Source organism: Antedon mediterranea, chromosome 4 (assembly GCF_964355755.1).
Source record: "Antedon mediterranea chromosome 4, ecAntMedi1.1, whole genome shotgun sequence".
NCBI lineage: Eukaryota > Metazoa > Echinodermata > Crinoidea > Comatulida > Antedonidae > Antedon > Antedon mediterranea.
Window position 1 is genome coordinate 17593423 of NC_092673.1, and position 21646 is coordinate 17615068.

At 32.5% G+C, this 21646-nt stretch overlaps 2 protein-coding genes across 2 annotated transcripts; one reads left to right on the forward strand and one right to left on the reverse strand.

Annotated features, from left to right (window-relative positions):
• The first annotated feature begins 229 nt into the window (after window positions 1-229).
• LOC140047627 (uncharacterized) lies at window positions 230-11496 on the forward strand. Its single transcript, XM_072092664.1, has 11 exons — window positions 230-263; window positions 396-488; window positions 3149-3226; window positions 4158-4684; window positions 5287-5421; window positions 6295-6436; window positions 6577-6606; window positions 6848-6877; window positions 8128-8657; window positions 8744-10015; window positions 10812-11496. The coding sequence occupies exons 1-10, from the start codon at window positions 230-232 to the stop codon at window positions 8759-8761; spliced, it is 1617 nt and encodes a 538-aa protein (XP_071948765.1). The 3' UTR covers window positions 8762-10015; window positions 10812-11496.
• Window positions 11497-13999: 2503 nt separating this feature from the next.
• On the reverse strand, window positions 14000-15061 carry LOC140047628 (uncharacterized). Its single transcript, XM_072092665.1, has one exon. The coding sequence runs from the start codon at window positions 15059-15061 to the stop codon at window positions 14000-14002; it is 1062 nt and encodes a 353-aa protein (XP_071948766.1).
• Window positions 15062-21646: the final 6585 nt, after the last annotated feature.

A 21646-nucleotide genomic window follows, 5' to 3' on the forward strand; every position in this document is an offset into this window, starting at 1 on the left:
TATTTTCACTTTACCCATTGAAACCATGCTAATCAACCGTATGTTGCTAATTTCAACGATTTAGATTCAGGATCGCTGTCAAAAAATGTTGCATAACGTCTATATGTTTGGATGAGTTTGAGTTCCACAATTTTTATTAGGACATAATTTAAATTAATAACAGTAGTTGTTAACTGTATACATTGTAGTTAAAAATATACATTATTATTATTATTATATTATATTCAGAATGAATGATTGCTTGTACACAGTCACCCACAAGTGTTTGTAAGGCTTTGTATCACACAGAGCCTTTATATAACCTTATACCATTGAAAAAAAAAGCTATGACTTTTAATATAGTGTTTTTTATGAAAATTAAATATGTAATATTTTGGTTTTGTGCATTTTTTTAGATTTACCAAGTACTGTTGATGAGCAATTTCAAACACAATTTCAGAAACAGGCAAGTGACGAACAGAAAACAAAACTTCTTAAGCCAGAGAGTGGTAAGTTTAAGAATAAGAGCTGCTGTATGTTTTATGATTGTATCTATATATAATTTAACAGAATTGTGATTAAAATGGGATTTCAGTAAAGAGAGAAGTAGACGCTAATGTTATTTAAAAAAACATTTCTGAGCGGTACTGTAAAAAGGCGAAAAGTGTCCAACTGATAACAAATAACAAATGGAGAGATTTTATTTATCATAAATAAAACAAACAGTTGATTGTTTCCATTTAAAATACTGTAATAATGCAATGAAGCTAGTTTGCAGATTTATGTGGCATGCTTGCTTGATTTTTGCTTGATTGTTGATTTTTAGGTTATATGCATTATCATGCGATCACGCACGTACAACCTTTCTTTAATAATATCATCATATTTTATTCACTTTTCAACTCGAATTTGCGTTATACGAGCACGTCAAAAGTGACAGGCTACGCACGTGTAAGTTAACAAAATGGTAAAAATATGCTAAATTTTAAAAATAATATAGATCGTCAGAATGCTCGGGAACACATATTTTTTATTTCATTTTCTTGAAGTGTATGTATCATATGTATGATTTATTATGAAATTAAGAGTACAAAAGTTGATCAAGTCATCATTAATTGCATTTTAAATTTAAAAAAATTTATTTCGACAATCAAAAAATTATGACATTTTCTTAGGCCGAAATAACAAACTTTAACTTTCTTCCTTCAAAATAAAAGTTCATATATTAAAGTTAAAAGTATATAGTTTGACAGTGCATGATTTTTTAACATTTTTAAAGATGTCATCATAGTAAAAAATACACGGAGGAATCTTTCTACAACTTTTAGTCAGTTGTGTATGGCTCGGTGGTCTGTGCTCGTGTCTATGGCATTCAAGGTACCAAGATCGAGTCTCATATTGGGAAACGAAATAATATTTTTTTTATTATCCATATTGTTTGTTAGTCATTTTATTTGTTAGTGTATAGATTATACACATAATTTATAATGAAATCTAGATAAAAAGTAAGTAATGTCTTTATTATTATGTAGTGGTTTATGACATTATACGCAGAGGGATCTTTGATCGGATTGTGATACAGAATATTGTATTCGCATTAGCAAGGTCCTATATCTATATATAAATTTACGTAAGGGCAAAATTCGCGGTTTATTTCTAGAATTTATACTCAATGGTATATAAAGTTGGTTCGTACTTTCGGTACTCATTTTAACCATCTGATGTAACCCTGTTTACTAATTAAATTGAGTTAAATAATTAGTTATTGACAATTAAAACAAATTCAGGTTCAACGATTTGCCCCAAATAGGGGTGTTTCGTGGTTGTGGTATACACTGTATAATGGATGTCAATCTTAATAAATACCCACACACAATAATACGAGGATGCTTCGCATTTTCCTATCTCCTCCTCAATAATTGTTTTTAATAGCTGAAAACTGGTTGAACAGCTCGAGTACAGCATCATAATGTTGAAGATTTTCTTTAAAAAATACTATTTTGATAGATTTAATAAACGTTTATACAAATGTTTTGATCTGGGATAAATGGAACATTCCAATCTCTGTTCCACAAGTTTCTATTCCCTTAGGCGTCGTAAAGACAAGTACAGTCATAACAGAAATTCGATCCATTTTTTTTCAATCTGTGCGGATTACCAATAAAAAAAAAAACCAAAATTCATATCTTTAACAACGCATTAACAGGAATACTATCAAGTTTCCAACTCTTAACCAACGGAGGAACTACTTTTATTGTATTTGTCTCTATAAATGTATCAATGTGTCATTTGGGTCCTTTCTCCTTTCTTTATTTGAATGAATATTCTTAAAAACGGATTTACCATTTTATGGGCCCTCAACAAGACAAAACAACAAACAACAACAAAGAATTATAAAAATTAAAATAAAGATATGAACAAGATGATAATGACAAAGAAGTTTGTGTTAATAAGAATGATATTACTCTAACATAATAATTAGTATCATATTTTAACACAAAGAATATAATGCTGATTATTAAGATAAACATAAAGTGTGTAGTTTTGTTGTACTGTAGTTGAATTTCTAAAGCTGATTATAGATATAGAAAGTTATTATAATGTTTCACAAATCTTTCTGAAAACAATGATTTCAACAATAAATATAGCATAGCATAGTTAAATGTAGACAGTGAACAATTTTATTCCCTGGTGGTAGTGTTTTCTCTGCTTTGGCCCTCCTCAGCACTCCACATTTTGCTGAAACAAATAAAAATTGAAATTTACATCATTGTGTGAACAGGTGCCATGTTAAAATATATTAAATATAAATTAGACAAATTTCATATATATCTTGTTTTTAAAATAGACTTATATATATATTATATAAAAATCATAGATAAAATCTCATTGATTAGATGATAAGTGAGAGTACCAATGCCTATTATTGTAGATAAAGGTTATATATAATAATATGATACCATGATGATGATCAAGATATGATAATGACACTCGGGCTATGTTCAGACATAGCCTCACCAGCCTTTGTAACCTACACCAGTATAAAAATAGATAAATTATTATTATATGGTAGCATTATGAACATTAACAATTTTTGCCAAGTTGTGTCTTTTAATATTTCTTTTTATGAAAAATATGTGTAAAAGATTTTGTATGTTACATTTTTTAGATTTACCAAGTCTTGTTAGTAAACAGTTTGAGAAACTAATGGTTGAAGAACAGAAAACAAAGCTTAAACCAGTGATTGGTGAGTTTAAGAATCGTATAAGGAGTTGTATGGTTCAATGTAACATATTGTGATTAAAATGGTATTTCAGTAGTGGACTTGTAGTAAGAATTTCATTCATTTATTTTATCATATATTATATAATATACAAATTCTTATAATTGCGTGCAACTTCAATAGCTTAAATTGTCCTTGGCTGTACTGCTATGATTATAAGTTTCTCACTCATGGTTCAAAATTTGGCACAAAACATTTTCAATGAGTTGAAAGATTAAGAGAATAATTTAATTGGTCAGATGTTTTGTCTTATTCTGACGTAATTGCACTGTATACTCAGTTCAATGAGAACACTTTGCGAACAAATTTAAAAGTATTTGACAGATTGGACTCAAACCCATGACCTCCAGATTACTAGCATTGCGTATATACCTCCAGACCACCGAGCTCAGTAGTATAGAGAGGTTTGAGTCCCATCCACACACTCATTATAGTGTAAATATCTTTTTAAATGGTTACATATTATTTTAGTTACTGTTCATGTATTTATTACAACAGATGGCATGGTAATGATACCACAACCAAAGTTGGCTGCAATAATATTAAAAACAGGAAAAACTATTTTTGTTATAAAATTAAATAGAACTAACACTGTGCAATTCAAGTTGAAATAAATGAATTGAGGAAAATAGACAATCTTACATTGCTGTATATAAATTGTTCTGCTAGTTAACTTAATGACATGTTCAAATATAAGCTGTATTACTGTATCTACTACTGTACTGTTAATATAATCTTGACAATAAAGATGATTTGGTACTATTTTTGTTAAGGAGTTATACTCTAAAGAGAGCTAACATTGTAACTTTGTCATGGAAGAAAGTATAATTGTATTATGAAGGAGATTGCAACAATTACTATATAAACACAATTCAAATAATATTTCATTCTGCAGATCAAATGGAGTTAATTGTGGACTCTACAGGTGGAACTCTTCACCTTAAGGATGAAGACATCAAGTTGGAGATACAACCTGGAGCAATTGAAGAAGGAAAAACAGTTAAAATATCACTAGAAAATATTTTGGAGGAAACAGACATGCCTGTATTTCATCCACTTGAATCAATAATATCACCTATTGTTAAATGTGGACCAGAAGGCACCATCTTCCACAAGCCCTGTTTACTGTCATTTCCACACAATGCTGTAAATGAAGAGTTTTGGGAATTCACTTTACTTTTTCAAAAATGCTCTCAAGATAAATGGAAAAAACTGACAGAAAGTAATGAAAAGGACATCAATTTTACATTAAAGAATGGTCGATGTTTTATAAATTTAATTCACTTCAGTGGTTTTGCATTTATGGGTCGAATAAGAAACGTTTTTCATGCTAAGAAAAGTATAAAATTTGGAGTCTTTGGAAAGATGATTGTAAATGAATATCAGCTTCGAGTAAAATTTTGGATGCCGGAAAAACAGCAGGTCATTTTAAATTTGTTTAAATATTCATATTCTTTATTTCAAATCGTACTTACAGTGAAACACTGAATTACTGTAATTTTTACAATGTTAAAACATTTTAAAACTATTAAATTAAATTTTAATAGTAAGTAACACCATATAAAACTAAACTACTGTACACATAAATAACAGAAAAAAAATAAAGTTGCTGTGATTTTCAGCTTCCTAAAAAAATTCAGTTGCACTAAACAACACAAAAGAAATTTAATGGAAAATCAGCCTACAATTTGTCTGAAATTGATGGCGAATTAAATACAGTAATTGTATAAAATCTTCAATACTTCAAAGAACTGCAGTTTTACCACACTGCCGTCATTCTAAAAGCTGTATTTAGATTATTATTATTTAACTTTATTTATACTATATGTATAAATTTTATTGATTGGACTAATCATTATAAATACACTTAAAAAATGTAAACAACATTTTTAAACTTGAAGCAGATCACAAGTGCTTGAATTCAGAGCGGAATAGAAGATTCAGAGACATATGTACTGTACTCATAAAACAGCCTATAGTTGATCAAAAATGTTCAGTTTAAAAAAATCTTGTCTGAATTTTAGGAGGTTGATAAAGAACAAGCATACCAGGGAGAGAAACTTTTAGAAGGAGGTACAGTACGGTCTTTGTATAAAGACTTGGAAATAAGTGTTGAAATACCAAATCAAGAATGGAGAATAGTGGATAAAAGAAAAAAAGTAAGAATATTTATTTTGTTTTTCTTTGTAATAATTAATAATTGAAAATTCTATCTATCTATACAAAATTTAATATCATCACAATGATTCCAATTAAACAGGATATTGAAAAAATCTCTAAACCCCACCTTAACATTTCTGAAATAAATAAAAAACTTGAAGTGAGTAAAAAACAATAAGAATTTGTTGATTATTGGTACTGTACTACCAATGGTCTGAAAAAACCCATTAAACTAGGCCTACTAGACTCAAGCCTCATTTTTTGTTTATTACTCGATAGTTTTACTTGTAAATGTTTGAATTCAATTCAATTAAATTCATTTATTTTCCAGAAAGACATAAAAAACATATATTTATTTGTAAACACTTTTATTTTCATTTATCCGACTCATCGTCAGGGCTTAATGTATATATATTACTGTATTTTCAATTGGATTTAATTGATTATGAAATTAAAATATAAGATTTTTAAATAAATTGGTTTTCTTGTTTGATTTTCCTGAACTAGGGTAGGCTCCATCCTACTGGAAGATAACTGGTTCCCAAAAGATAGAGTTTTGTCATTTTGCGTGTGAATTAATGATTAGCTTACTTCTAACTATAGGCCTATGTCTGAATCGATTAATACTTTGCTCGGAGCGCTTATGTCAACTGAGTTGAGTTTGAGCCCAGGTTTTTGAGAATTACGGCCCACCACTGTTGAAATGAAATTTCTTTGATTTGAAGATAACCTGGTTTGATATTGACCTTAATCTAATGACCTTACAGTATTTGAGTATTAAAAATCTGACTACAGTGCCCATCTACAAATTCAAAATCAGTAAAAACTAACTACTGTACTTTTTAAAATTTATCACCATACTTTCTTTTTAGATTATTCCTGCTGAATACCTATCGTTCGAAATATCATATGAGAAATTTTTTTTAAAAAGAAAGAATTCATCCACAAATCTTCTAAAGGCAAAGTTATTGCTTTCACAAGATTCAAATTTTATTCCCGAAGTGGAAGTGGTTTGTAAGTACAATTTAAGTAGCAAAAATCTACATATAAAACACATTATAATTTATAAAGTACATTGTTCTTTTTGAAAACTATTGAATCTGTGATCTTGGACATGTATCCTAATTAAACCACAAATCATATTTTTTTTCCAGGTGATATTGGAACATTGGTTTCAAGCCAAAGTATGTATTTTCAGTAGTAACTGTTTATATTATATATTTCCTTCATGAAAAACTAATAATTCGTCCATCCAAAATAGAGCAACTTTTGTTTTAGTTAAATTTTTAGTAACATAAAAAGAGATTGTTTGCATGAGGTACAGTATATTTTTTTGTTTTTAGTCAGAATTCAAATTAACATGCTACATTCTTCACATGCAAAAATAATGTTGTTATAACCACTTGAATGTATTGTTTGTTACAGGTAATGTTGTACCATCAAGATCAAATTCAGGTATAATTATTATATTTTTATGTTCCAATTTTTTTTTTGTACAATGATGGTGACAGTGAATGGATTAACATCAATAATCTAAATCAACAGTATTAATTATAAAAGAAAGTGTGTATTAGTCATAACAGGGACCAGTAAGTAAGTATATCAAAATAAAGAAATTTAAGTAAACCATTCAAAATCATTGTAATTAATTATGGGTAAAAAGACATTTATTAACACACAAGAAGAATAGGCCTACTTCTTCATATAATTCAAAGAAACCTAATAGAATTATCAACTGTTTCATTCCAACTTTTCAAAATAAATCATTTTAATACAGTTTTTTTTATATGAGTGTGCAAATGTAATTGTTTATTTTTTAATGAAAATTGGTAATTTAGTGAATAACTAGAGGGTACTCCGAGAGTACAAACCTCCGCCTACTGTAAAATTCCCCTACATAAAATTTTCCCGGAAAATATATATAGTTCTAAGTGTAAATAGGCTAACTGCACACTACAAAGTTGTGGATGAGAGTTTGGTGTAATGGTTATGTATCCAGCCTCTCACAGTTGAGATCGCTGGTTCAAGTCCCACTGAAGTTATTTTTTTTTAATTATTATTTTTTTATTTCTTTTTTTGTTTTGTTTTTTGTGGACCTTAATGATCTTTGACCCTGACCCTTCAAAATTTAACCACAATTATATGATGAGTCATTGATCATTGTGGCTAAGTTTGGTGAGATTTGGATAAAAACTGTGGTCTCTAGGCAGTAAAATAGTTTTTTGTTAGTTGTGACCTTGAACTATGACCTTTTCCCCTCAAATTCAAACTCGTCCGAGCTTTTGAGGAATAGATCATTGTAGCCAAATTTGGTGAGATTCGGATAAAAACTGTGGCCTCCAGGCTGTTCACAGACACACACACACACAAACACACAGGGGTGAAAACCTCCATGGCGGAGGTAATAAAATAGTATTACTCAAAAGATAATGCTACTTAAATCTATTATAAGCAAATTTAAAAGGTTTAGCTCTTTAATAATTAAAACAAAATTGCACACATGAATGCATTTCAACTTGTAAAGATTTGTTTTTACAATCTATATATAAATTATGGTTAATTCTGACATAGTTGAGGACAATGGAAAAACTTCGGTATAAATCTAGAGAACCATTCGGGTACAACCAGTGGAGGGTGCGCGAGCGAACCCTCTAGTAGTGATAATTGTAATTGTAATAAAGAGGACTACTTTTTTCTTTTTGCAGTCACTGTAAATCCATGGCAAGTAAGGTTCAACAAGTTGAAACATGATCTTAGTCTAGTCTATGTTGGTGATAAATTTCTCTTACTGAGATGCTGTCTCTTTGACCACATAGATCTACATCACCTTACTGATCCAGGTAGCATCGCACATTACCTATTTAACAAACTCCATGAAAAGCGTTATATCACACCTACTAATGTCAGTCTATTGTTAGACATTGCTAAAGTATCAGATTTGAATGATGTTGAAATTCTTATAAATCAGTATGTGATTGACAACAAGGTTCCAAACACTGATGAAGAAAAACTTTCACCATACAGGTCAAAATTGTGTGAGGCATTGAAGCAATTTGACCAAAATACTTTAAATGGTGTAATTGCTTTCTATGGATTGGATTCAATGAGAATGCAATTGCCAACCATTTGGGATTTAGTGTTTCACCTGGAGAGAACTGGAAAATTAGTAGAAGAATCAGAAAGGAAGATTTTTGCTGAGCGTCTTGGAACAATTGCAAACAATATACTATTAACGGTATGTATTTGGTAAATTAAACATTTTTTTTATAAAAAAAAAACCCACAAAAATGCCATTCACTACCAACCTGTTTTTTCCTACAGGTACTTGCTGATGAATGAGAAGATCCACTTTCATCCAAGCAGGTACCATGTGAGACAATGAAGAAAGTAATTTACCATTACCATGTAAACCATTGCCATGTGAGACAATCTAGCAACTACCATTGCCGTGTGAAAAAATCAAGCACGTACCATTGCCATGTGAGACAATCTAGCAACTACCATTACTGTGTGAAAAAATCAAGCAAGTACCATTGCCATGTGAGACAATCTAGCAACTACCAGTACTGTGTGAGAAAATCAAGCAAGTACCATTGCCATGTGAGACAATCTAGCAACTACCATTATCATGTGAGAAAATCAAGCAAGTACCATTGCCATGTGAGACAATCTAGCAACTACCATTATCATGTGAGAAAATCAAGCAAGTACCATTGCCATGTGAGACAATCTAGCAACTACCATTATCGTGTGAAAAAATCAAGCAAATACCATTGCCATGCGAGACAATCTAGCAACTACCATTACTGTGTGAAAAAATCAAGCAAGTACCATTGCCATGTGAGACAATCTAGCAACTACCATTATCATGTGAGAAAATCAAGCAAGTACCATTGCCATGTGAGACAATCTAGCAACTACCATTATCGTGTGAGAAAATCAAGCAAGTACCATTGCCATGTGAGACAATCTAGCAACTACCATTACCGTGTGAAAAAATTAAGCAAGTACGGTACCATTGCCATGTGAGACAATCTAGCAACTACCATTATCGTGTGAAAAAATCAAGCAAATACCATTGCCATGCGAGACAATCTAGCAACTACCAGTACTGTGTGAGAAAATTAAGCAAATACCATTGCCATGTGAGACAATCTAGCAACTACCATTACTGTGTGAGAAAATTAAGCAAGTACCATTGCCATGTGAGACAATCTAGCAACTACCAGTACTGTGTGAGAAAATTAAGCAAGTACCATTGCCATGTGAGACAATCTAGCAACTACCAGTACTGTGTGAGAAAATCAAGCAAGTACCATTGCCATGTGAGACAATCTAGCAACTACCATTATCGTGTGAGAAAATCAAGCAAGTACCATTGCCATGTGAGACAATCTAGCAACTACCAGTACTGTGTGAGGCAATCTAGCAACTACCATTATCATGTGAGGAAATCTACCTAAAAGTACCATTACCATGTGAAACAATCAAGCTAGTACCATCGAGTGACAATCAAGCAACTACAATTATTGTGTGTGACAAGCAAGTACCATTACTATGTGACAAGCAAATGCCACTGACTGATAAAATCAAGTGAGTACCATAAATACTGTGTGAGGTTTAAAAAATGCCACCAATCTTCTATCAGTACTGTAAATCACAACGCAAACAAATTGACCAATTAAAAACAAATTTATTATTAAATTATTATGATCAATTCGCTTGCATTGCGGTTTACGCCCTTGCGATGCGTCGTATTGAGAAATAAGAATGTTTCCAGTCACTTTGAACAAACATTTCGTTAGATCAAGTATAAAAATAAATGGTCTGAACAACTTGCATTCAGTCTTATGTTTTTAGACTTTTACTAGTTACCAAGGTTAGGTTATAATAAGATTTTTCAACAAAATGTTCATATTAGTGTATAGTGAATATAATAATCAAATTTCAAAACCGTTCAGTAGATTAAGTAAAGATTAAGCAATAATTTCTTCATGAAGAACTCCTTGTCACCATTTACAGCAAAGAAACTGTAAAAAGACATTCCTAAGTAAAGTGCCATGTTTAAATAAATGCCTATAAAGTACAGAAATAGGATCATAACTAATTATTGTGTTAATTTTAGGCAGTAGTAGTGAAGATGAAAGTGAGGGCACACCATTGAGTCAAAGTTACTAGAGTACATTTAATGTCTAATCTTAAGTTTAAGAATAAAACACATTAGGTATTAATTGTTTTTTCTTGTTTCTAGAGCTGAATATAGATAAACCACTAAAAAATTATATTCATAACCATATTCTTAAAATTTCAAGATAATTTATGATTCAAATGATTGCTATATTATACTGAATTCATTACATGATATGAAAACCTGTTTTTCTTCATATAGATTTCTCAGAGGACGGTTTTAAACAGTTGATTGCAGACTTTGCAAAATGGTTTGATGAACGTGAACTCCTTAACAGGCTACAAGTTCTATTTATAGAAATAAGAGACATTGAAGAAGTGAAAATTTTATTTTGGATCTGGAATCGCGAGGGTTGCTGAGTGAAGACCAAATTGAATCCATTGAGAAGTCATATTGTACACTACATTGCAGATTGTACACTATAGTCTATCTTGTGTGAGCAGCCATTTTTTTGTCAATGTAGTGTTAGCGTGTCATACCTCAGTGTGTGTATTGTAATACTGTACCACAATGCAGGTAGTACACTAATAGTTGAATGAGCAGCCATTTATTTGTCAATGTAATGTTAGCGTGTCATACTTCAGTGTGTGTATTGTAATACCACAATGCAAGTAGTACACTATAGTCTGAGCAATGAGCAGCCGTTTATTTGTCAATGTAATGTTAGCGTGTCATACCTCAGTGTATGTATTGTAATACCACAATGCAGGTAGTACACTAATAGTTGAATGAGCAGCCGTTTATTTGTCAATGTAATGTTAGCATGTCATACCTCAGTGTATGTACAGTATTGTAATATCACAATGCAGGTAGTACACTATAGTCTGAGCAATGAGCAGCCGTTTATTTGTCAATGTAATGTTAGCGTGTCATACCTCAGTGTATGCATTATAATACCACAATGCAGGTAGTACACTATAGTCTGAGCAATGAGCAGCCGTTTATTTGTCAATGTAATGTTAGCGTGTCATACCTCATTATTTGTACAGACACAGTTGTAGCAGACCTACCACTAAAACAATTCAACATTTACTTTTAATTTGATTATTTATACATCCTCTATATATCTCTTTATTTAACCTCACATTGACAGGTTACCTTCACTTTTCTAGCTAATGGATTTTAAGAATGTTAATGACTCTAACAGAAAACCACATTAATTCTCTTAATCCTAATTGGTCAGATGAGATGGGCCAAGCCCAATATTATCATGCACTGACCACATTATTAACACTCTTTTCTCAACTAGTCATGTAGCTACACCGTTTTATTGCTCTGTCTTATCAAACATTGTATATTGTATATTTTATCTGTTTATTGAGAATCCTCACTTAATTCACTTGGAATAAATGGCATACTTACTTTATACATTTAGTAGTTGTTTTATTTTACCGTTGCGCCAACAATTACTAAACAGTATTATATTATACATATTTTATGCAACCGTAAGATTAAAGTTTTGGTTTTTTTTATTGGTTTCCATTTTATAATAATTTAGTATTTGTTTGTTTAAATGAATTTGAATAACAATAGCTATGTATGTGTTTAATAGCCCTTAACATTTTTGGGAAATTGTTTTTAAATGCAAACAAACTACCGGCATAAAAACGATAATGCAATTAAGAATTCATTTTATGTTTACAATGAGATTTCAATTTAGCATAAATGACCCACCCTTTTATTTATTTGTTGACCTTTCACCTTTGAATCAGTGACACAAAAAGTGTTGCAGTCAAGTTTAAAAACAAACAGAAAATATGAAATTAAATAATAAAAAAGGGAAAATAAATGGGAAGTACCCATAAGTAAAATATGTTAAAATTAAAGCTAATCAGAAGAAAAATGACTTAAGTAACTTACTTACTTACTTGTTTACTTGTTTCCGGAGCTCAGCAATGCTGGGTCCGGAGTCGAGGCTAGGCTATGCCTATAAGCCCCTCTTGATAATTACATCAACTCTTGAATATGGCGCAAATTTAAGAGGGTGGTTGGACCATGCCCGTTCAAGACCGGACTTAAATTGATTGGTTGATCTTGAAGCTACTACATCCTCCGATAACGAATTCCATAATATAATAGCTTTTCGACCAAATGAGTCCCTCATCCAATTTGTGCGTGAGAACTTAAATTTTAATTTAAAAGAATGACCACGTGTTCTAACATCTTCATCACGCTCAAAAAAAGAATCAGCAGAAATACTATCCACTCCATGTAAAATTTTAAAAATCTGTATCAAATGAGCTCTTTGCCTTCTGTATGCGAGAGTAGGTAGGTTGAGAATTTTCAGCCTTTCTGAATAAGGTAAATGACGAATGGAAAAAATAAGCTTGGTGGCGCGTTCTTGGACTTTTTCCAATAGGTCTTCCTCCTTACAATGTAGCGAGTTAAAAACAACGTTGCAGTATTCCAAGGTCGGACGAATAATAGCTTTATATAAACGAAGAAACCCATCCATATTTAAAAACTTGAAAGCTCGATATACCATGCCCAACTTCCGATTTGCTCTCATTGCTACATCTGCCACATGTACATTAAAAACAAGTTTAGAGTCAATAGTAACACCGAGGTCTTTTTCATGATCAACTTCATTCAATAAGAAACCACGCATGGCATACAGATGTTTGTTGTTTTTCTTCCCAAAGTGCATTACTTTGCACTTACCCTCGTTAAAAGGTAATTGCCATTTGTCAGACCAGTCACATGCTTTCTCTAAATCTTCTTGTAGAACTTGAGCATCATTCACAGTGTTAACTACTCTATACAATTTAGTATCATCTGCAAACATGCGTACAGAGGAAGAAATAACAGAAGGTAAATCATTTATAAACATACAGTAATGAAAAGAACAGGTCCAACGACGCTTCCTTGCGGGATACCACTACGAACATCAGCCCAATCTGAAACACATCCATTGACACTAACCCGTTGTTGTCTATCGTTAAGAAATTCTTGAAACCAGTTTAGAAGTTTACCTCTAATACCCAATGCACTCATTTTCAGAAGGAGTCTATGATGAGGCACACTATCGAAAGCCTTCTTGTAGTCAAGGTAGATACAATCAAAACAATCCTGATTATCAAAATAAGAAAACCAGTTTTCAAGAACATCAAGTAATTGTAAAGCACAGGAACGACCTTGCCGGAAACCAAATTGCTCATAACAAATAAGTGAGTGATGTTCAAGAAAGTCCAATAATTCCTTCCTGATAATTCTCTCCATAATTTTACCAACTACCGAAGTTAAACTCACAGGTCTATAGTTGCTTGGGTCAGACTTCACTCCTTTTTTAAAAATCGGTACCACTGTAGCCCGTTTCCAACTATTAGGGACGGCTCCTTCTAGAAACAATTTCGTAAAAATAATATGGAGGGGGTAGCAAATGATATCCTTTACTGTAGTTCGACTAAGATGCGTGGGTGAATACCATCAGGTCCAGCTGTTTTAGTAATATTCAACGTTGATAAAATATTTAAGATTTCGTCACAAGGAAAGTCAACTTGAGATAAAAAATCCTCTGAAGTGTCATCAATAGCCGGTACATTCGAAAAATTTTCATCGACAAATACACTACTAAAAAACGTGTTTAGCAACTCAGCCTTGTCCTTGTCATCAGACACATGCCTTCCATTACTATCAGTTAAGTTGGGTATACCAGACTTTATATTGATCTGAGAACTGAGATACCTCCAAAAAGACTTTTCATTAGATTTGATCTCAATTGCTATTTTATTTTCGAAGTCAGATTTACTACATCGAATCAGATCTACTGTTTGATTTCTTACTTGGACAAACTTCGACCATTTTGCTGACACACATACTTTTTGTTTTCTCTTGGCCTTTACATACTGTTTCCAACATTTATTCTTTTTGGCAATCTGCTTTTCAATTTTTTTGTTCATCCAAAGAGGTTTTCTTCCGTGGCAAACCTTCCTCATCGGGATACACTCATCAATATTCTTCGCAAGAATATGCTCGAATTCGTCCCACGATTGAATACCTGATTTGTCATTGAAAACCACATCCCAATCTACCAAACCAATTTTCTCGCGCAGCAAATCATAGTTACCATGCCTGTAACTTCGAATATTTGGTTCAATTCTGTCATCTCTTACAAGATCCAATGAAAATTGTAACATCATATGGTCGCTTTTACCCAGTAGTGGAGACTGCATAATGCCATTTATAGTATTCTCTTTGTCTGTAAAAACCAGATCCAAAACATTGGGTGTTTCGCCTTCTCTGTATCTAGTAGGTTCCATAACGTGTTGAATTAAAAATAGATCGTTGATGGTGTCAAAGAAACTTCTGCTGGAATCTCCATCTTCCGAAGACACACAATTTAATTCCCAGTTAATACTTTTATAGTTAAAATCGCCGACAACGATTAAATCAGAAAAAGATGATTTATATACTTCACGGAACAATGAGTTCAGCTTGATATTATTATCCATACTACAAGTCGGGCTACGGTAAACACAACCTAATAAAAGATCCGTTTTTACTTCTTTTACTCTAACCCAAACTGACTCTACAAACTTATTCTTCTTAAAGAAAATTTGAGAAACTGAAATTCCATTTCTGACATAAATTAAAACACCACGACCAGAAGTAAAATCCTCATTCGAAAAAAATGCTTGGTAACCTTGGACACGAAATTCATTTATCAGTGGCGGGTACAAACAATGCAAAGTAACTCTGACTTCTTATTTAGAAAACCATCACAATTTGAGTACCAAAAGTTAAATTTCTGATTGGAAAACGTACTTTCTTTTAAATTAGAGAACTTTCTGTTTTTATTTTCTTTATTGGGAACGAAAAAGCTTCACAATCTTCCCACTTCGGATAACTATGTCTTTCTCACCTGCATCTAATCGCGTTTTTAATTCACCTTTTAACTTAGTGAATGCTTCTCTTTCTTTCATGGTTCTATCATTACTAACAGCAAAACCCTTTTGAATTGCTAGAGAAAAAACTTGACGTTTAATAGACTCCTTTCTGAAAACTAATTTCAAAGGCCTCTTAATATCCTTCTCAGCTTTTCCAACACGATAGATAACTTTCATTTCGGCGTCGATATCAACTGAACCGTTACAAAAAGAACGGATAACAGATAAGTCATGTTGTTTGCGGATTATGGGATCACTACTTGTATTTTCCTCAATATTATATAACATTAGGTTACACCTTCTTCTTTCCTTCTCAGCTTCATCTTCAAATCTCTCATTTATTGCTGTTAACAAATCAATCTTATCAGTTGAATCCTTAGCCTTGAGATCAGCAATATCACTTGAATTTCGTGTGATAGTTTCATCTATACGTTTTATGTCTTTGAGAATATTTTCTTGTGTTTTACCGATCGTCGACAACGCTTTCAAAAAACCACAAGCAGACTTATTACAGGTACGACAATACCAATGAAGGCCCTGTTCACCAGATGAAATAACATCAAATAAAGACTTTCCTACGTCTTGACATGAACAATGAAAACAAAACCCACACATGCCACACGTTACTGATTGATTGTCAACAGCTTTACTACAACTACCACATAGGCCTAGATGAGGAATCGAATCATCCCCCGCTGGGGTTAACGCCGACCTAAGCTTACGAGCTGTCTTAGGCCTACCACCACCTCCAATATAGCCTCCACTAGCCATCCTTAAAAATCACAACAATCCTTGAACAAAAAGGCTTGTTTTCTATGAATCCGTCAAGCAATAATACTAAAGAGCAAATAGCGTTATGTTTTTTAAATACTTGCGATCGAAAAGTGTAAAAATTATGATAGTAAAAAGATCTCCAGACTACGAAATCACAAACACGACCAACCACCGCTAGTGCGCCCTCTAATCGCTAATCGTAACTTTATTAAAATAACGATACTGGAATATTTACAAACATTAATAATACAAGCAATCATTGGGATTTGTTTATTTTAATTTTATATTACATAAAGCATAGAGATATTATAGTGAACTATATATAATAGTTCACTATAATATCTCTATGCATAAAGTGATAAAGCTGTGAGTTTTTCTTGTCAGAGAATAATAGAGATTCTCTGCTATTCTGTATACATTTGTACATTACAGTGATAAAATATTACATAAAATGTGAATAAAGATGATTTATTTTTGTATATAGAAAATTGTAACAAAAAATAATTTATATTTTGATTCATTGTATCAGTCATTGTGTTTTGTGTGTATAGCAATATAAAGGATTATTTGTGTGTTACATTGTCTGCTACATTGATTTGTAACTAAAATACAGTCAACTCTCAAACCCTAAACATTCATGAAAACTCCTGACAAGACCATTTTAAAGACCAGAATTCCTTTCTTGCTTTTATAAAATATTTTTAAAAAATCATACTTTTTAGCTTGGATGAAGTGTGTCTTGCTTCATTAAGGAGCATTGGCTCTATACTTTAATTAATATAATAGGTGTTACGTTACCAGTTTTGTCTACAATAAACATTTCTTGGTTTTCTTATTTTGCAATTATACATTTTCAGCCTTAAAATTGCTTTTTTTTCTACCCATAATACAAATATAAAACAAATCAATGCAAAATTTTGAGTAATAAGACTATAAAAAATAGAGAGGTAAAATACGCTGGAACTGGAATCTTACTGGAGGCTTACTTGTCTTGTAATCAAATTAATTTGTGTTATGTATATTGGAAAACCAAACAGGACAAGATAGACGCACAAAATCAAATGTAAAATTGGAAATTACTCTTTATAAAAGAAAGATTATATTGGAAGAGGTGATGTATTATATTATGATTGATATTTGATAAGAAATGTAGGCCTACTACAATTTATAGCAATATAATATTTGTATCCATTTTACCATGGAGAAATAATCTTATTAACCCGGAGTTTCCCCTTGATTACTGTAGGGTTTTTTTATGCGACTGTGGCCAATGTTCTCCGATTTTGACATGGACCTATTCTAATTTATAGGTCCTGGTCCATGATTTTAGGATTTTAGAGATAAACATTGATTGCGCCCTCAATAAAGTATAATTTCAAAAAACATAACACACCAACATCGAGGAGTGTTGACAAAGTGCGAGGCAGCGAGGCAAGCGAGGCATGCCAAATATTTGTGCGAGGCATCATTTTATCATTTCCAAAAGTGCGAGGCATATAGTTTACAATTTCAAAAAGGTGCGAGGCATATCTTAACGTGCTATTATGCTATATTATAGGCCTAATAATCAATCGATACAAGCGTATCTAAATAGATTCGTGTATACACTCATCATGTTGTTTATTTTTATGTAACGATTGTTTTTTTATTCAAGTCATATCGTGTCAAATTTTACTTTTACAAAAGTGCCCAAACTACGGTTCAAAAATCTGAACGACAGTCTTCAACTTTCGATAAACAATAATTGTTATAGCGACACACTCAGCAAATGACTGCAATGTTTGTTGGCATTTCGAGCGTGTTCACTCACATGTCTTTCGAACATAGCAGAGTGAAAGTAATATTTTGTCACACCCCTGCGCCTAGATCCGGTAGACCCGAGAGATGGAAAATCCCTCTTTACTATTTAGCAGGTAGCGGAATGATTCAGCCCTCAGCTCAGAGGATTGTGGTGCATTCCCCTCCTATAGCACGTGGTTTCAGCAGCAACGCACAGACTTCTCTCTGAGCGGCGTGCCAAAGACATTTTTGACATTCCATTCTCTAAGAACAACACGTGTACCTCTCTCGCAAATAAGGTGAACAGCGATTGCGAGGACAAGTTCAATAACTGGCGGTGAATAAAAGGTAACTGATATGCCGATCCAATAACATGCCGCAAAGAAAAAAATTGCGACAGAATTCTGGAGCGCGTGTGAAAAAAGACTTACGTCCGACAATTGTAATACTAGGCCTAAAATTAAACTTTAGCTAATATGCTTAGCCCCAACCTAGATAAAGGCCTATGTAGAAAATAGTTTAATCAATTTTGATAAAATAATAATTGGTGTAATATTTAATAATGATACACTATTCCTGTTTTAGTAAGCTAGGTATATTACGAACGATTTTTATTTATTTATACGATTTTACGTTAGGATACGTCTATAGGAGGCCTCCTGCACCTGTTTTTGTGAAACGATCCAATGAGCTATGCTCGACGCGATTATGAGATCATGTTTTCGAATATGAGCACTGTTTCTATAATTTGACAGTAGGATTCTATATATAAATTTACGTAAGGGCAAAATTCGGTAAATCTCGGTTTATTTCTAGAATTTCTACTCGATGGTATATAAAGTTGGTTCATACTTTCGGTACTGATTTTAACCATCTGATGTAACCCTGTTTACTAATTAAATTGAGTTAGGTAATTAGTTATTGACGATTAAAACGAATTTAGGTTCAACGATTTGCCCCAAATAGGGGTGTTTTCCGATCGTGGTATACACTGTCTAATGGATGTCCATCTTGAAAAAAACCCGCCACAAAAATACGAGGAGGCTTCGCATTTTCCTATCTCCTCCTACGATAATTGTTTTTAATAGCTGAAAACTGGTTGAACAGCTAGAGTACAGCATCATAATGTTGAAGACAGGCCAATTTTCTTAAAAAAATACTATTTTGATAGATTTAATATACGATTATACAAATGTATTGATTTGCGATGAATGGAACATTCCAATCTCTGTTTCACAAGTGTCTATTCCCTCAGGCGTCGTAAAGGCAAGTACAGTACTGTATACTCGAAATTCGATCCATTTTTGTTTTCAATCTGTGCTGCAGAGGTTGGATATAATTTTTTTTTAAACGGATAATGAGCTAGCGTTTTCACTCGCCGTATATTATGTACAAATCTTTATTATTGCAGTTAAACCACCCACATCATCACCTTTCCCTCACTGGCATGAGTAGCGTTGTAAAACCAGTAGAGAATAGGCCTACGGTACATCACATGCCCTAAACGCAGAACAACTTTGGTGGGTAGGGTAGGAACCAACTTAAGTATGAATTGGCTCTAAGAAACAATTGAAAACCATTAGGCCTACTAATTAAGTTGAGTTAGATAATTTAATATTTATTGACGATTAAATCGAATTTATGATTTTCCCCGAATAGAGGTGGTTTTCACAAATTGTTTTACATTATATTATAAACATATACACGTCGTAGTGATGTATCGTTACATGTGCTGTACTATTTCAATCGACTAGGACGGTGATAGTTTCAACAAAGTATTACATCGCAATGTTTTACTGTGTTTAGTGGTATATTATTTGTAAAACATGAAAGCAATTAATATTTCGTTACTAAATGGATAAAGAATATATTTTAACATTGTTCCTCTTTGCACCCATCCTCTTCCCCATCCCTCAACCCTAATGTTACATACAAAACACAAATTAAGTTTGTTTAAATTTGACTTAAACAATTGGTCTTATTTTGTGACAAGTTTCTCTTTCGGAAGTAATAGGGTGCTAATTTTAGTTGAGTACATAAATCACAGTGTCTATTTATTCGTTCCTGTACACGACATGTAATATTATTGTCCTGCGGTACGTACATTTGAAATCGCCAGTTTTTTAACGCTGAAATTATTATGTATTCGAGAACCATCTGTGGGCACGACCTAGATGGTACGCGAGCGAGCGACCGATTTCATCTGACACCTTTAGGGGTATCACAAATAATATTTTTTTAAAGTTAGCCAGCTTTAGATATAAAATATATCGAATCGGAATAGTAAAATATATCGATATTGATTGATATCACTACTACTAATTTTAATTTATTAATCTGAAAAATTTAGAAAAAAAGCATTTATTAAAACAATAATTAAAAGTTAATTAATGACTTTATTAATTAGTATACATGTAGAATACGTGCTTATGCGCTGCATTAAATTTTAATTACTCACAATACAAGCATCGGTGGCGCGCCATACAATTCGGCTTTTTAATCCGGCGGCCGAGATTGTCGGCGGCCGAGATGGATCTAACTCTTTAATATGGATCAAAACAATTGTATTATTGCTTTACTACTAATGTTTGCATCTCGTTTTCTGAAGAATAGTAGTAGATCAATACGCCTTTTTAGCGAAACGGAAGACATTTTCGATCGATGACAAACAATGCCGTGCAACGAAGCGTAACCAACAGAAATAACATAGCGTTTTCAGCGGGTGTCACGAAAGCTCAGACCACGAAAGCTCAGACCCCCTAAGACCTAAGATCACGAAAGCTAAGACCCAACACCTAAGATTACAAATATTTATCTTTCGCACCTGCCTTGTATTTTAACTCCCAACATTTATTCTGAATACCACACCTTAGAATTGGCACTTTCATGAAAAAGAATCACATAAAAAGTAACAAATACATTTTTAAATTGATGATTTTACAGACGTTTTTCTCGCACACAAAATGACTAGCCTACAGTACAGTAGGCCTACCCCATGGGCCATGTTCAATGTTTTTGTTTCTATGGAACGTCAAAAGAGCAAAAATTATATAGAGGGCTGAAAACTCTGTGGAGTCCATCTACAGTGTGGATGGATAATAGTATAATCATGCAAGTACGAAGAAATAAATACTGGCAAATAAATTTTAATTTAAAAATCATGATAAGTTTTTTTGTTTCGTTTTCTTTCTGTTTTTATACTTGTACTATTATTGTTGCTCTTTTGGCGCTCCATAGAAACAAAAACATTGAGCATGGGGAGCTCGAGGAGTTACATTGTCATTACAGTATACAAAGAAACACATCTGTAAAATCATCAATTTAAAGGATTTATTTATTTGTTATTATGTGTTTCTCCTTCTGAAAGTACTTATAAGTCCTAATTTTAAAGTGTGGTGTTCAGGATAAAGTTAGTCAACAAATTTGGAGTCAAAATACAAGAAAGGCAGGTGCGTAAGAAAAACATCCTCTGAAGCAACACAATGGAGTAAATATATACCAACAAACAACCCGTCAAGTTTGTTTGTTGTAAAGAAAAAATATACATTTACTCAACGGGCGAAAATAATGTGAGTTTATCTATTAGGCCATAAGCAG

Excerpts from the sequence above, each read along its gene's own strand:
- LOC140047627 (XM_072092664.1), top strand. The coding sequence starts at position 230 with ATGAATGATTGCTTGTACACAGTCACCCACAAGT. Across the intron at positions 4,685-5,286 it reads GGATGCCGGAAAAACAGCAG|GAGGTTGATAAAGAACAAGC; the intron begins GTCATTTTAAAT and ends TCTGAATTTTAG. Across the intron at positions 5,422-6,294 it reads TAGTGGATAAAAGAAAAAAA|ATTATTCCTGCTGAATACCT; the intron begins GTAAGAATATTT and ends CTTTCTTTTTAG.
- LOC140047628 (XM_072092665.1), bottom strand. The coding sequence starts at position 15,061 with ATGGATAATAATATCAAGCTGAACTCATTGTTCCGTGAAGTATATAAA.